We start from the raw sequence: 15858 nt of genomic DNA, 5'->3' as shown, positions 1-15858 counted from the left end.
CAAAGGTGGAGTTCTAGTGTTAGGTCCTGTGAGATCGGAGGGACAAAATCAACAGACCTGTGCACTTAAATGCACTCACATTGCCATAGTGCTTTTTTAGCCACACCAACATTGTCGCTTATCGCCCCCATGCCCAGCAGATATGGCATCCTACAACTTTTTTGTCATGGGCACTTTTTACACAGTGGAAGGAGTCCAAAACTGATTACAGATGCAGAGTTGGAAGTGATCAAAACAAGACTTCCAGGGAGAAATCTAAAAATAGAAGCCATGCTGAGATAAGCCTTAATTTAATCAAACGTGTTTTTGACTTTCATGGGCAAGTCAGTGAAGTTCAATACATCCTCTCCTTGTACAATTTTCTAGACACCAGCAATTACGGAGTCAGTATCTAGAATTTATGATGTTAAAAAATGCAGAGTTTTAAAATAGTTTTTTTTATTTTATTTTATTTTAACAAATACCTGATTACGTTAAGTGTGGCTGATATTTAACTTCTGGGATATAAAATATTATATTGTATTGTATCCTTTTATCTTGTGTAAAATTGCCATGTACCTATGTATAGAGATAAATCCTAAAAAAAATGTCATACTTGCTGATGGCATGTGGAGGAAAACTAGGAATACCTTCAGAAACCAGTGGACCTTGATAGCACTGAAGGATACAAACTATGATATCAGTTTAACAGTATGAAGATAAAGGCGTTATTTCCTGTGTAATTAACAACGTCAAGGTTTCGTAGTACAGCCGGGAAGGGGAGTATAATATTTAAATCTGTGCTGTTGTTCTACTAAGCTGCGGTGAAGGTCAGGCTTCCCACCGAGGGCTAGGAAATGAGCTTCCAGTGTGTGTGTGTGTGTGTGTGTGTGTGTGTGTGTTTGTGTGAACAAACCTGTCTGGGGAAAATGTGCATCGGTTTGCCCTCTTGGTGGCAGCTGAAGCTCATTTCATAGCTGTGATGTAGTTGAGCTTTGCATGAAGAAGGCCTATATCTGTGTTGTGAACATATCTATCTATCTATCTATCTATATACATATATACATACACATACATATATATATGTATGTGTATATATGTATGTATGTATATATATATGTATATGTATGTATATGTATGTATATATATGTATATGTATATGTATGTGTGTATATATATATATATATATAATTAAAAAACTAAAAAAAACTCCCTATTAAATAATAAGTGAGGTAACACTTGGACTGCACACACAAGTAAAAGGAAACACATAGAAACACGGGAAAAGGAGTTATTGCGATCAGGTGATTAAGTTTAAAAATGTTTTACAGTTTTTCTCAGTCGCTTTGGTGCATTTCTCACAACAGAATTGAACTCTCCACCACTACTAAGGCACTTCTCAAAACAATTAGTGCAAACTGCAAAACATGGTGGATAACTTGCAAAAGTGAGTCACTCCATCAAAAAGAAAAGTCAGGTGTCCAAAATAAGTTGTCAATGCATCAACAACAAATCCCTTGAGCAAAACAGACAATACATTCATCAAAAGCAAGTACTGATACCAAACAAAGTGTCAGGGCTGTCACAATTACAAGTCATTAGACCAGCACCTTTGGTCACAAAATCACATGGTCTGAACATGTTCCCATTGTGACGGATGTCTTTGTAGGTGCTTCCCAATGACATGTCAAGTCCGGACCGCATGCATGGCATGTTGAAAACCATAAATTGTAAAGGACAATCAAGACACTCCATATGCACTCTTGATAATATTTAATTGAAACTGTTCACAGCATTGTGCAAACTGGGGAAATACAGTAAATCAAACATTTTACAGCAAACAAACTCACCTAGACAGTAAACCTCACTGCAGTAGTTACGACTCAAAAAAAACAAACTGAAAAACAGACACTGCTGCATATCAATCATTGATATCTAGACGCTCCCGTCTGTCTGCCCACATATTTGCATCAACATCACAGCGTATGTCAGCTCTATCGATGCATCGGGGAAAGTATCTTCTGGAGTGTCGAATCCACCCTCTGCAGGACTCTGCTGTGATGTCATCACAAGCTGCATCCATAGCTGCTAGCAGGGTCATTTGGGTATGTGGATGCCTGTCATATACCTTCCACCTCCAGGAAGAGAAAAACTCCTCAATTGGATTCAGGAATGGACTGTAAGGAGGAAGAAACTCCATAAGCATCCTGTCGTGTGCTGCAAACCACTGCCTGACTACAGCAGAGTGATGGAAGCTTACATTATCCCAAACCACTACATACATTGTCCGATTGTCACCAGGATCATCCCTTCCATTTTGTGGGATCAGGTCCCTATGAAGAGCATCCAGAAAAGCCAACAGGTGTTGTGAATTGTATGCACCAATACGAGGAATATGGGTGTGAACACCATTCTCTGAGATTGCGGCACACATTGTAATATTCCCTCCTCGTTGGCCTGGGACATCAATGGTGGCTCTTTCTCCAATGTGATTCCGTCCACGCCGTCTGCCTTTTGCGAGATTGAATCCCGCTTCGTCAAGATATACAAACATGTGCAGGGGTTCCCTGGCCTCCAACTCCAGGATATGCTTTACAAAGGATGAGAATCAGACAGGTCTGTAATGGTGCATTTGGCAGAACAGATTGTACAGTTGGAATTGTACATAGGATTACAGTAACATGCATAAATGTAGGTTGAGTACATGGCCTAAACTGTTACAGTGAACAGAGGTACATATGCGAACATGTGTTACCTGTACATACTGGTGACGGAGCTCCTTCACTCGATCACTGTTCCGTTCAAATGGCACTCTGTACAATTGCTTCATGGACATTTCATTCCGTCTGAGGACTCTGTCTATGGTGGAAATTGATATTGACTGAATATTTCCGAAGATGGTGTCATCGTTTACGACAGTTCTTTGTATTTCTCTCAGTCTCAAAGCGTTGTTTGCAGCCACCATTGCACAAATTCTTTCCTCTTGCTGCGGAGTCATAAGTCGACCTCTTCCACCTCCTCTAGGTTGTCTGGCAGTCCTTTTTGAGATGCAGATGGGAAAACACACACATGTAAGCGCAAACATGCTTACAGTGATTGTCACAGGACTATCATTCAAAACTCCTTTCTTTACAGCATTACTGTATTGTACCACAGCACACTATGCCACACCTGGGCCAAGTCTGCGCTTCAGTTACAGTACGTCTATGTGTAAGGATCTGTAAGGTCATGTCCTAATGCAAGTCTCCTGTATGACTATGAAAGTGCAGAGCAAATTAGTTTGTGCTGCATACTGTAACTAGATTACGGTGTGCTCACCTGTTTTCCCGACGAAATGTCTGGATGATAGAACTTACAGTAGTTCTCCCAACATTTGGCTGCACCCTTCGACCAGCCTCGGCCATTGTGAGGCCATGGTTTATCACATGATCCACAAGTGTTGCCCTGATTTCGTCAGGAACGTGTCTATGTGGTTGGCCTCTTCTCACCCGGTTTTGTCCTCGTCCTCCACCGATCCTCACTCCTCTTCCACGAGGCTGACGTTCCATGTTCTGCTGTTTTGTAGATTCAGTATGCACCTCATGCCAATCCTGTCTGTTGGTTTACATTGCAGTATATATGTACTTGTGGAGTGGGGGATGCTGTGCCGCGGTTCACCTGTGACTGGGTAGGAGAGGCTTTTCATTGGTTGCAAGTAGGAGTGACACACACCAATTTTCATTAGTGTGAGATAAGGTTCACCTGAGACATGTAGTTTATGGAGATTTTCATGGGAACTCCTCCAAAATAGGGTTTTCAAAATGGGTGTATGAATCGTTTGACAAGCTGTTCAGCAATTTTGAGTGCACTGACACAAGCAATGCAATGAAGACTATTAGTTGTAAGGACAATGACTATTCAGCCGGTACAAGTATGAATAATTGTGACATTCATGATGAAAGAAAGGAGATAGTGATGAATAGGAAGTCAAACGTGACCATTCTTTAGATATTTGTACTCACTCAACTGCTTCATGTCCAAAGGCATTTGCCTTTGGACGCAGTGAACGTGAAACCGCCACAGGGTTGTGCCAAAACGACTACATGTTGTGGTGGTTGAACTAACTGTTGTGCAATGTTTAATTCTGTTGTGAGAAATGCACCAAAGCGACTGAGAAAAACTGTAAGCTAGTTACTGTGAACATCAAGGGATTTAAATTTCTGTGGTTGTGCAAATATTGATCCACATGCGGTGCAGAAAATGTCACAAACTTGCTTCTCCAAATGGCTCCTTTTAAATCGTTAGAGGCTCACAGTAAGTTACTAAATCAGAAACCGATACACAATGCAGATGCTTTCTGTTGATCTCACACTCATTTATATTGTATGGTGGCCCTGAGAGGCCAAACGGACTGCAACTTCAGAAAACACTTGCAAAAAGAAAAATGCTGCAAAAAGAAAAACGCTGCAAAAGCACACACAACACAACGGAAATGTTTCTGGGGAGACAATAACCGGACGGACCACTTGCAAGTGTTTTCTGAAGTTGCAGTCCGTTTGGCCTCTCAGGGCCACCGTAATATTGTCTTCTTTTATTCTTTTTTTTTTGGGGGGGGTGCCACATTTTTCATGGTTGTGTTTTGTACTCTGTGTTTTAAATAGAGCTGCAGTTTTTATAATTCTTATACACCGTTTACCATTTTCAGGGGCTCAAATGTAACTGGATATTTCATTTACTCACTCATCGCGGCCGATTTCTTTCTTTATGATAAGCATTTGAAAGAAAATCTGTTTCAAGTAAATCATAGTTCTCCAACTTTAAAAGAAAAATCAAAATATCCAGAAAGACATGGAAAACATATATATGAGAACCATGCAAAAATTGCAACATTAAGTTTCATGCTTCTGTAAAAAGGAAAAACAGTAGTGAGCTCAGCAACAGAAACGGCCTAGAGGTCTACAGAAGACGACAGTGGTGGATGATCTTATATCCAGCCAAGTGAGGAAAGCTCAACAGGAAGTAAACATGCCATTATCCCAGTCTATCATAAGCAGAAATAGAGAAAATACAAATGGTTCGCCACAGGGGGAAAAGCATCTGTGAGCCTAAAGGAAAGAAAGATGACATATTGCTAAAAACATAAGAATCAATAAGAGCAGTTCTCTAACTGCATTATTTAGACAGATAAAACTAAAACCTGTAACACAAGAACAGGAAGAAAAAAGTATGGAGAAGGTTTACAACGGCTCATAATCCAAAGCATACTACCACATACCTTATAAAAGTGTGTCAGTGTGATGCATGAGCATTCATTCATCACGCATTTATAAGTCCTTAGAAGGGCAATACAACACTGCTGCTTGTTTGGCTCAGTGGGTGAGCAGGTGACTATACACAACAGTGCAGCAGTTTAAGAAGTCTGACTCACGGTCCTTTGCTGGGTGTCTTCACCTTCTTTCTCTGTCTATATTGTCTTGTCACATAAGTTGTGGATTTATTGGATTTACGCTTGCTTTTCAATTTCAAGTGATTTTTGCATTTGTGGTGTTCTAATCATGTTGCTAACGGTTAAGTTACAGACCGCCCTCTGGTGGATAAACCATTCATTACATGGTTGTTTTGCATCCCTTCTTTACTGTTTTCATTTTCATTTTCATTTATTGGCCATTATAAATCCGAATACCAGTATATCACCAACTAAATAATCTCGACCAATCGACAAGGCTCTAATGAAATCATACAAGATAAACTTTGCTGTCCGTAGTGTTATATTCTGTTCAGAGTCATCTTAATGCAGCAAAGTGTTTGGATCAGTGTGGCCACTGGATAGTGACCAGAATATACAGTAAAAGCTTTTTTGGGAGCTTTTTGAAAAAAAAAAACTAGTACTTTCAATGACCAGGTCCGTCACCGGATCTCACTGAGCAGCATTTCAGTAGCTGAAGACAAAACTGAAAGCAGAAAGGTTCATGAGTAAACAGCTGGAAACAGCTGCAGCAAAGGGTTTGGGAAAGCAACAAAGAGGGAAATCAAACGACTGACAAAGTATGAAAAATAACAGTTGTGTTGTCTTTTGCCTGTGCCTTTATGTGTTTATCTGCTTTACAAAATAGTTTGAAATGCATTGCTTCAATTAACTTGTTGTCTAACCTCCTTGTTAAAAAGATAATTAATGTTTTCTTGTATGTTGTGTGACACTTAAATAATTATTGACTTGTAGACAATTAACTGGCCACTCAGAGCTCCTGCTGATGCTCTGGGATCTGGATTCGATTTAATTTTGTGGTAGTGCTCTGTTTACACACAGAGCAATCTTTCAGTTAAAGAAATTCAAATGATTCCCGGGAGGAATTAACTGTGCGATGACTTTTTCGACAAGAGCATCTGTAGAGGCGGTGGCGTTTTTAGTGTCCGTTTCTCTAATTATTGTGCTGACAGGTCACAGAAGTGTGACATCTGCTAGTAGCGAGTGCATTAAATGCGTTCGTAGGGAACAATACTGAGACAACAATGTGAGTTCTGCTTTGAAGATGGAATGAAATTATTCATTGTCAGAATCAGTCAATATTTAGCTGTGCTTGAAGTCTCAAGCACCTTTCATGTCCATCTAGAAAAGAAAAACCTTTGACATGGCTCCAAAAATCTGCCCGTGGTGATCCATCATTCTGTCCTTAGCATTCAGTAATTTTTAAGTGCACCTTGGCCTTTCCATCAGAGCTACTTGGCTGTTGAATACTGATGCTGTTTCTTTCCTCCTGAGATGAAAGCAGTGAAGGTAAGCCCTGAAATATAAACACCGTGCCCCTCGCTACATTAGGGCAGAGAAAAAAAATCATATTTTTGCATACTAATCCCGGATGAGAAACCAGGTCTCAGCTTTGGTTGTTGTCACTCTGTGATCCTCCTGCCAGTGTGTATATATTTGTGTGCATATTATGGTGGAATAAATTACAATAAAAGTAAAAAGTGCAAATATTGATGGGCTTTAATACGATTAGTCAGAAGCTCACATTTCATTCTGCTTGAACTGAAACTGAAGAGTCGACTAAAGGATGTGTTTTTCTGGTGTTTTTAATGTGGAAAAGCATGTGCTGATAACTTGCACGAAGATAAATATCTATCTAATACTGTGCAATAGCCATGATTGGCCTTTTGTTATATTACTCCCTTATTCCTAAATGGAATAACTTCATTTTCACACAAATGACAAAGTGAAAAACATTTGCTTGAAATTCTTGCAAATTTTCTTTTAAAAAATGTACATTGTAAGTATCCACAACTTCTGCCATGACACTCTAAATTGTAATTTAGGAAATGCATTTTGTGTTTACTTGTGTTATCTTTGCCTGATATTTAAATTTGTTTGATGATCTGAAACATTAAAGTGTGACAAACATACAAAACAACAGGAAATCGGGAAGTGGGCAAACACTTTTTCACATCACTGTACTCTCTGGATGCACTATAGCAGCTGTCACAGGAGCAGCTGTTGCATGACAGCAACACAGATTTTAACGTTCTTCTTTTTTCTTTTTTTTAAACTTCATTCATTGTGGTTTATTTCAGGCTTTTGAAGATCACAGAATGCTATCACACTCAGAAAACTAAAATCATAAAATATGTATTCAGAGTTAAAAGATAACCTTCCTGCTTTTCTCCGCTGTTTTGTAGAGCTCTGAAGTTCTGCGGCCCAGGAGGACCCCCCCATGTGAAGCTTGTTATCGAATGGGAGCCAAGCACCAAAGAATGGTAAGGACTGAACACATTTTAATGCTTTAAAAATGTGCAGAACTCAAAATTTTATAGTGTTGGCTGTTGTCATCTTGGGTGACATGGTAAACACAATTCTGCCACTGAATTAGACCAATCCACTTTGTGTGTGGTCCAGTTTATTTGGCAGCATCCAGGAGGAAGTAGTGAAAGATGCAGAGAGCGTGAGGAACCAGCAGCAGCACCACCTTCAGCAGCATAGCTGTACCTTGGATGAGTGCTTTAAGCTGTACACCAAAGAAGAACAGGTAAGTAAGAGGAATACAATAAGCTTTTGTTCTTACACGGTTATAACACAACATTTGCATTGGAGGTTTCATCTCCCTGAATTTCATGAAACAAGTGTAATTTAATCTCCAGATTTTACACTCCAAGTCAAAAAGGCCACATAAGTATTTAGAAAAAATAAAAGGTCCACTGTAGCACCTTTTACTTGCTTACATGCTTACTGATTTATTGATTTCAACACCCATATGCACAGTCTGATGTCAGAAATCAACAGATGTCTATAAAATTATCAAACAGAGACAATGGTCTGTTGCATTTGCCAATTCAACTAGAATACATGTCACGTATCCTCCTTAGTTTTCTTTCTTTCTTTCTGTCTTAACCTGTCCTTTTTGGCATTTTGCTACAATTGGCAAATGGAAAATCAGCATTGCACATAATAATAAATTATTGAATTATTAATGTACAATGCTAGTTTTTAATGCATTAATTTGTACTGAAATCATGTCTAATATTTAAGATTTAAAAAACTGATATAGATAATTAATACCTGGAGCTGACTTTCTGTGCTTAGCTTTTGTACTTGTCTTTTATTGTACTTGCTGTAATATTTCAGTCGGGTGGTGTCTGTTCTCTGGAAAAAAAATAAAGGCAGCTGGACTTTAGGTTTGTGAATATGTTTCACCTCTCATCCAGGAGGTTTCTTCAATTCTGGCGTGTGTGTGTATGTGTGCAAATTACCCAGATTAGTCAGGACATCACGCACAAACTGACTCTGTAATCTCTCATCAGGTCATATTCACACATATGCTCAGTATGGTGCTACTCATGTCTCACAGACTCGCACACAAACTTGGCATATTTTAATCTTAATTGTACCGCTCAACAGCCACTGAGAGGGAAAGCTCTTCCACATTACCTTCCTGTTTTGCTTGCGCATGGGCATGACACCAGGTCAAGGACTAATATTTCTGACATCCAGATAGTTTTCTAGACGAATCCTTTCTGCTGTCTGAAAAAATACCTAATGTTTTTTCAGACCTAATGAAAGGTAATGTTGTACTATTATTACTTATGCTTGGCTGGTCGTATTCACATGCTATAGTACTATTTTAATTTCATAGCAGTGATAAACATGTGTAGGGCAGACTATTCAATTCAAAGCAGTTTTATTTATACTGCACCAAATCACAACAACAGATAGTCCTGCTCTGATTGGCTATCACCAATGGAAGCAGGGCAGAGATGTGATGCTGCTCCTCAGAAGCCTAGATGATAGTGATGGGTCGTTCGCGAACGAAATGGCTCTTAGAGCCGACTCTTTGAAGTGAACGACGCGAGCCGGCTCCTTATTGGGAGCCATGAGGGGTTTTTTTGTTTTGTTTTGTTTTTTCTTTCTCTCACCCTCTCTCTCGCCCTTTTTTCCGCTAAACTTCCGCAGCATGTACTTTGCGCTGGGCAGAGGGGGGAGGGGCGTTAGTTACACTCGCAGTAGCACAGGAACAGAGCCAGAGAGAAAAAGAGCGAGGGACAACAACGTCACATTAGAAAGGTATAGTAGATTCAGAAATCATGCAGGCCCATATGACAGAGAATGTGCATCTTCTTTTTGTTTTAATATTTTAAAATATATTTAATTGTGTTGTGGTTTTCAGTGTTTTGTGTTGTTTCACGTTAAATTTGTTTAAAAGGAAAAAGCTGAAAATTTAAATAGTTAAAAGTTTAAAATGTAAATAGTTGTTTGTTGTATTATACGATTTATTTATTACATTTTATGTGGAGTGAATAAATAAAGTATATTTATGGTGGCCCTTAGAGACAAAGCACGTACAAAGTCCAAAACGCGTAAAAACTCCAAAACGCGTAAAAACTCAGACGCACGTACAAACTCAGACAACTCAAAAGACAACAGAAGTGCTCCAGGATGCTAGGGCGCAGTGTTGAGCTTTTGTTACCTAGTGGCTACACAAGCCAGGAAGTATCAACAACCGGATTTGGTGTGTGGTAGTAACATTTTTTAAATTATTTGAATAAATATGAGTGCTTGTCCATAAATGCACAAACAATACACACATGCTTTCAATTGTGTAATTTAAGTGATCTGGGTAGCTCTGTTTTGGAAGTTCAGTTAATGCTAGAAATGTGTTTTGGAGTTTGTATGTGCTTTAGAGTTTGTACGTGCTTTGTCTCTAGGGGCCATACGTGAACATATATAAATAAAACCACTTTTTTTACATTAGTAATTCCTTTTCTGCATAATTTTATATTATTGTTAATAATAAATTAATTAAAGCAACAAAACAACCTGAAGAGCCGGTTCGGAGCCGAAAGAGCCGGCTCTTTTTAGTGAGCCGAGCCGAAAGAGCCGGATCTCTAAAAAGAGCCCGAAATCCCATCACTACTAGATGACAGACCCAGATGGATGTGGGGATAACAAAAGTGCAAGCAAGGAGCACTGAGATGACATTAAAGGTGCAAGTTCTAGTGAGCGAGTGTATGTAATGGGAATGACTGAGATGAAGAGCTGCTGAGTGGGGATCAAATGATAGAGAAAAGACAGGAAGGAGTGAGGGCATCAGCTTGTCAGATGCAAAATGACAGGGTCTGAAGTGAGAGGTGAGTTGGTGCTGATAGAAGGATAATGGAATGAAAAAGCCAGAGTAGTCAAGTGACAGCCACAGTTTGTGTGCCGTAAAAGCAAAAAGTGCCATCAGTTCAGCAGTAAGACTGCATATCAGTGCTGTACCACAGGGTAACTCGTTTTACACAGTCCATTTACAGTTCTTGGGGAAATTAAAGCATATTTATATGACTCAAGCAAAAACAATATCTAACATACGATGCTGTGAAAACGTCTTTCTTCCCTTGCTGGTTTCTTAGAATTTTGAATATTTGTCACAATGACATGTTTTTAAAATTTTAACATTACATAAAGATAATGTGGGTAAATGCAAAGTGCAGTTTTTAACCCTCTCAGGCTCAAATTAAACTTTTTCTTGCTAATGCACAGTCCTGCAGTGGTACTTCTGAGTAAAAAAAACCTCATAAAATATGTATGTGGGGTAATCAGGTTGTTAGTTTTTAACTGTTGCAAATCGGCACCGCCTGCCTTGAGAGGGTTAAATGATGGAATAAAGATATCTAGTGTAAACCTACCTGGTCCTATGTGAAAAAGCAATCCCCCCGTTAAATCAATCATGCCACACCTGTTAAATCAAGATATCATCTGAATAGAACATGCCCAACAAAGTGAAGTAGGCTCCTCCCACTATCTAAATAAACATTTGTTGTGGGTGACTTAATGGACCATCAGTTCTGCTCTCTGCTAGAAAGTCCTGAAGGGGAATGTCTGGCCATCAGTTCATACCCTGAAGCTCCAAAACACAGACGCTATTCCACCTCTTATTGGCTTAAAATGTTTTTTGGAGTTTTTTTGTCCTAGTGATAGTCAGACTCAAATCACATTGAAATGCTTTGGCTGTTCATGCTCAAAACCCCCCAAATGTGGCTAAATTAAAACAATTCTAGAAAGAAAAATTGTGATGTGAAAGACTGATTGCCAGTTATTGGAGTTGCTTAATTGCAGTTCTTGCTCCCAAGGATGGAACAATCAGTTATTAGGTTCAGGGGGTAATCCTGTTTTCACACAGGACCAGGTTTATTCCTTAGTATTAACACCAAATACTGCATTTCATTTTTATTAATGGCCTCAGAAACACTCATACTGTAGAAATCACATTATCATCACCAGATGATTTCTCCTACACTTTATCAAGTATTGTCTCGTTGGCTGTTGATTATAGGACTCAACTCTATATACCTTAAAAATTTACAGGTTTCAAGGTAAGACAAGGCCAATAAAACCCAGATTAAAGGCCAAAGGTCACTATGTAAAATCTCAAAGAGTGAACAAAAACAGTCTATCTGGGAAAGGATGTTATAGATTGTTCGTAAATAATAATAAATGACACCCGTGCAGCTGTGTAAAGCCCAAGATTAGGTGATGAATACAATGTAAATGCATCTGGCTGGTCTCAAATGACAAAAGAGTTAGAGAAAAGAAACAGGCAACCAAAACAGTGTGCACTACTGAGAAACAGAGCTGTCACAAGCATACGCATTTCAAAGAGAAGCTGTTCAAAAATATGAAGCTAACCCTGCAAGAGTATTTAGAGTCTGTGAGAAGCTGTACAGAAACAGAATCAAGTCAGTTTAGGAGCTGGAGGTAATGACAAAATGTCTAACGCCTGCTGTAGATATTTTGTGTATTTTTTTTAAACCCTAATAAGGATTGTCTTATGGATCTTTTTAAAATAAATGTAAAAAGAAAAATGATGGTTCCCATTTAGAATCGTTGTTACTGTGGAAAATTCTAACATTCTATGTGAAAGTGAGAGCTGAGCCGTGTTTGTATTCAGTGCTCTTTTTTTCGTTCTTTTTTCCCCCATCTGGTCGCCAGCAAGATTAAGACTAAAATCTTTGGTTGCTGATCTTATTCACTTGTTATAAACCTATGACATGCTTTGGCTTTTGAGGATGAATTCTCTTAAGTCCTTTGTGGTTTCTTTGTAATTGTTCCATTATAAATTTTATTAATCACACAAAGAACTAGAGAGAGAAACCAATTATGTCATCAGCCAGTCTTTCACACCGCCTAAAGTACCTGGGTACATGTTGCTTGGTCCCTGTGTGAGTTTTCTGTGGTTGCTTTTGTCCAAACTCATAAGACATGCACGTAAGGTCAACGTGGGTGGATGTGAGTCAGTGTTTACTCCAAATCGTCAGCTGAGACTGTCTACTATTCCCCCAGCCACTCCCAAAGTATAGCTAATTTAAAGATACTTCATTATATTAGCAGTTATTGACCTTAAATGTGTACTTTCTAGTAGTTTATAGTTACTTTACATTGCATATATTTAGGCACATTATACAGTTTATTTTTGTTTAGTTAACATTTTACAAAAAAAGAAACAAAAAGAAAAGAAAAATGTTGTGTTTTCTGACAATACCTACTAATGTTTGTACAAGCACCAGTGAAATGCCAGAGTTTTTTTCTTTTCCAGTGGTTCTGGAGAGAGGAGCTCTTTTATTTTTTTAGGGTGCTGATGCTGGCTGAGATGAAATGGTATCTTAAAGGCTAAAGTCACGGAACAAATGTCTCATTGCGCATTAAACATTGCTCCCTGATTGACTACAGATTTTAGATTTTTTTAGTTATCTAAATAAATCATGTGGCCTTTGGTGTATTCAAACACCGTGTTTATTCTACTCGAGCTATTTTGCATAATATTGCCTCTTTAAGTGAGATAAAAAGGCTTTCAAGCTATCAGTGACAGGCAATATGTTGGGCTGGAAAAAGAAGTTTGTCATATAATAGTTAAAAATGTCATTAGTGAAGTAAAACTACTCTTTTGGAAGGAAAACAAAACAGGCAAAGGTTTAGGCAAGCCTTCAGCAATTTTGTTGAAGTAAATATGTGAGCAAAAACCTGTTCAGTGAGCCTCTTTCAAATGCTAATGTTGCTTTTTATTTCACAAACTTAAAAAAATAAAATTAAACATTAATGGAGGCTTGTAGACTCTACTGTATATGAAGCTAATTAAATCTTTCTGTTCCTTGGAGTTCATTTCAAGGTCTGGGACACTTTTAAGCTGGCTGGCACACACAGCGTGCAGAAGAGGAACCGTGAAAGCTCTCCGACAGAGCAGCTTGGGTTTCTTGAATTACTTCATGGTGGACTATGGGTTATGGTTTGGATGTTTGTCCTGTTAAAGAACTTTTATATTAGTTTCTTTAACAAACTGAATGACATTTGCTAATATGTAGTGGAGTCCACTCTTTTTGTGTTTTTCCAAACAGAGCTTTGGTGATTGTGGTCAAAGAACACATGTTTAACTCCTGCTTAGCTTTTTTCTGATTTTTGTTTCCTTATTTTCTTGAGAACTGTGTACATGGCTGTGAGGTTGTAAAGTTTTCTTCTCATGAGCTTTGCCTGTATATTAGCATGGACAAAACAATAATGCAACACCAAACCCGTGTCAGCCAAACTACTCTGCAGCTCTTTTGCTATATGTATCAGATCGTGTGTTGCCTTTCTGTCCAACCGACATGCAGTTTTTGCCTGAAAGATATTTTAATGTCCCACATTTTCCTTTAACTGCCATTTTAATAACATTTCTGACAGTGGAAATTGCAAATCTGAAGAACTTTGAAGTGTTTTTACATCATTTCAAACTTCTAAAGCATAACTTACCTTAATTTTAGATCCTCAACCAGTTGCTCTCTTTGATTGAATAGAATTTCATAGCTGCTGTGAAAGTGGGGCAGTGACTACTGACAACTCTTGACAGTTTAAAAGGTTTATTTTACAACAAAAAGCTTATTTAATTTAATGTTCACCATCTATTTTGTTTAAGAATCTGAAGTCTTGTCATTGGAAAGTGGACAAAACAAGTGAAAGAATCAAAGTGGCTACCATGGGAAAATAAATGCCGTAGATGGGTAAATATACTGTGCATTTTAAAAAAACACTAGTATATCTGAGCAACTGGAACTTTTTATGGCACTCTATATTATTGGATTACTGTATTTCAATATTATATATAAAAAAAAACTACAAAATATATTTTAAACTAGCATGTGCTTTAAAATAGTGTCTGCTAATTAAATTCTGTGTACTTACATAAAGTAAAAGCATCAAACGTTGAATTCATTTCCTTAAAGGTACAGTTTGTTAACAGTGTTTAGATATTTTAGACATTCTAAAAAAAATCAGTAATAAATGCATGTTTGGGACCGAACAGTAGAGTTAGTAACAGCAAGCGAACATAGAGGAGCATTTACAGGTTAGAAGACAGATTCTCTTAGGAACTAGTAGAGCCCAGAAACAGATCTATAAGAGGGCGAATACTGGAGTTTTTCTCCACCTTACTAGTCATGTGAGTTTGTTTGTATGAAAAAGAGAAAAATATAGACCTCAGGACAAAGGATGTTACATCATGTTACAGTTATTCCCCTTTTTCTTCCTGAGATGGAAATTGGGAAAAAAAATAAAATGAAATAAACAACAAAACAAAAAACATCGGTGTGGATAAAATGAGTCTTAGAAGATGGAACATGCAGGCAAAGTCTGCTGAGTGTAGAGCTGTGCAGGTAGAGAGCACTAATGTTGGAGGAATGGTGTGATGAGCAGGCACGTGAGTGCTGCAGAAGAATTACTGAACAACAGAAACGTTGTTGGGCAGTGAGGTGATGAGACGGCTGGTCCAAAACTAACAGTTGTGCAAGCTGAACATCCAAGATATGACGAATAAACTTCAGTTCAGCATAGCACAATGCCTCAGCGTACCCAGCACACTGGCATGCATGAGCTGATAAGCCCCAGGCGTGCACGGTGACTGGAGTGGAGCTCGGAGAGTGGGAGATGACAGTGCAGCATCTACAATTCACAAAATTTAACAAACCAGAAGAGACAAGGACACAAACCAAATGAAGATGAGAACACAAAACAAAGCAAAAAGAGGAAAAATTGAATAAAACGATTTGCTTTTTTTAGATGGCGAATATAACTCTAGTGTTTAAATATAAAGAAGCATATATTCAATTCAATTTTATTTATACAGCCCCAAATCACGACAACACTCACCTTAAGGCACTTTAGATTGTACGGTAGATCCTACAATAACACATACAGAGAAAAAACCCAACAATCATAGGACCCCCTATGAGCAAGTGCTTTGGCAACAGTGGGAAGGAAAAACTCCCTTTTAACAGGAAGAAACTTCCGGCAGAACCAGGCTCAGGGAGGGGCGGGGCTATCTGCTATCTGGGGTGAGAGAAGGAAATCAGGATAAAAGACATGCTGTGGAAGAGAGCCAGAGATTAATAACAAGTATGATTCAG

The 15858-nt window shown here is 38.4% G+C and overlaps 2 protein-coding genes across 2 annotated transcripts in view; one reads left to right on the top strand and one right to left on the bottom strand.

Moving 5' to 3' along the window:
* usp43a (ubiquitin specific peptidase 43a) overlaps positions 1–15858 on the top strand; it is a 132030-nt gene that overhangs the window by 85257 nt on the left and 30915 nt on the right. The window contains exons 10-11 of the mRNA XM_085459704.1: positions 7630–7707; positions 7847–7976. Of these exons, the coding sequence (XP_085315830.1) occupies positions 7630–7707; positions 7847–7976 (208 nt within the window). The remainder of the gene's footprint in view (positions 1–7629; positions 7708–7846; positions 7977–15858) is intronic.
* On the bottom strand, positions 1311–4113 carry LOC146708013 (uncharacterized). Its single transcript, XM_085459703.1, has 3 exons — positions 3298–4113; positions 2735–3017; positions 1311–2569 (listed from the first exon to the last, which is right to left on the bottom strand). The coding sequence occupies exons 1-3, from the start codon at positions 3525–3527 to the stop codon at positions 1901–1903; spliced, it is 1182 nt and encodes a 393-aa protein (XP_085315829.1). The 5' UTR covers positions 3528–4113; the 3' UTR covers positions 1311–1900.

The sequence above is a fragment of the Copadichromis virginalis genome, linkage group LG6 (assembly GCF_057382275.1).
Source record: "Copadichromis virginalis isolate Kocher_CV1m ecotype Utaka linkage group LG6, C_Virginalis_male_GT1.1, whole genome shotgun sequence".
Taxonomy (NCBI): Eukaryota; Metazoa; Chordata; class Actinopteri; order Cichliformes; family Cichlidae; genus Copadichromis; species Copadichromis virginalis.
The sequence above is the reverse complement of the archived record's forward strand: the minus strand, read 5'-3'. Positions and strand labels throughout refer to the sequence as shown.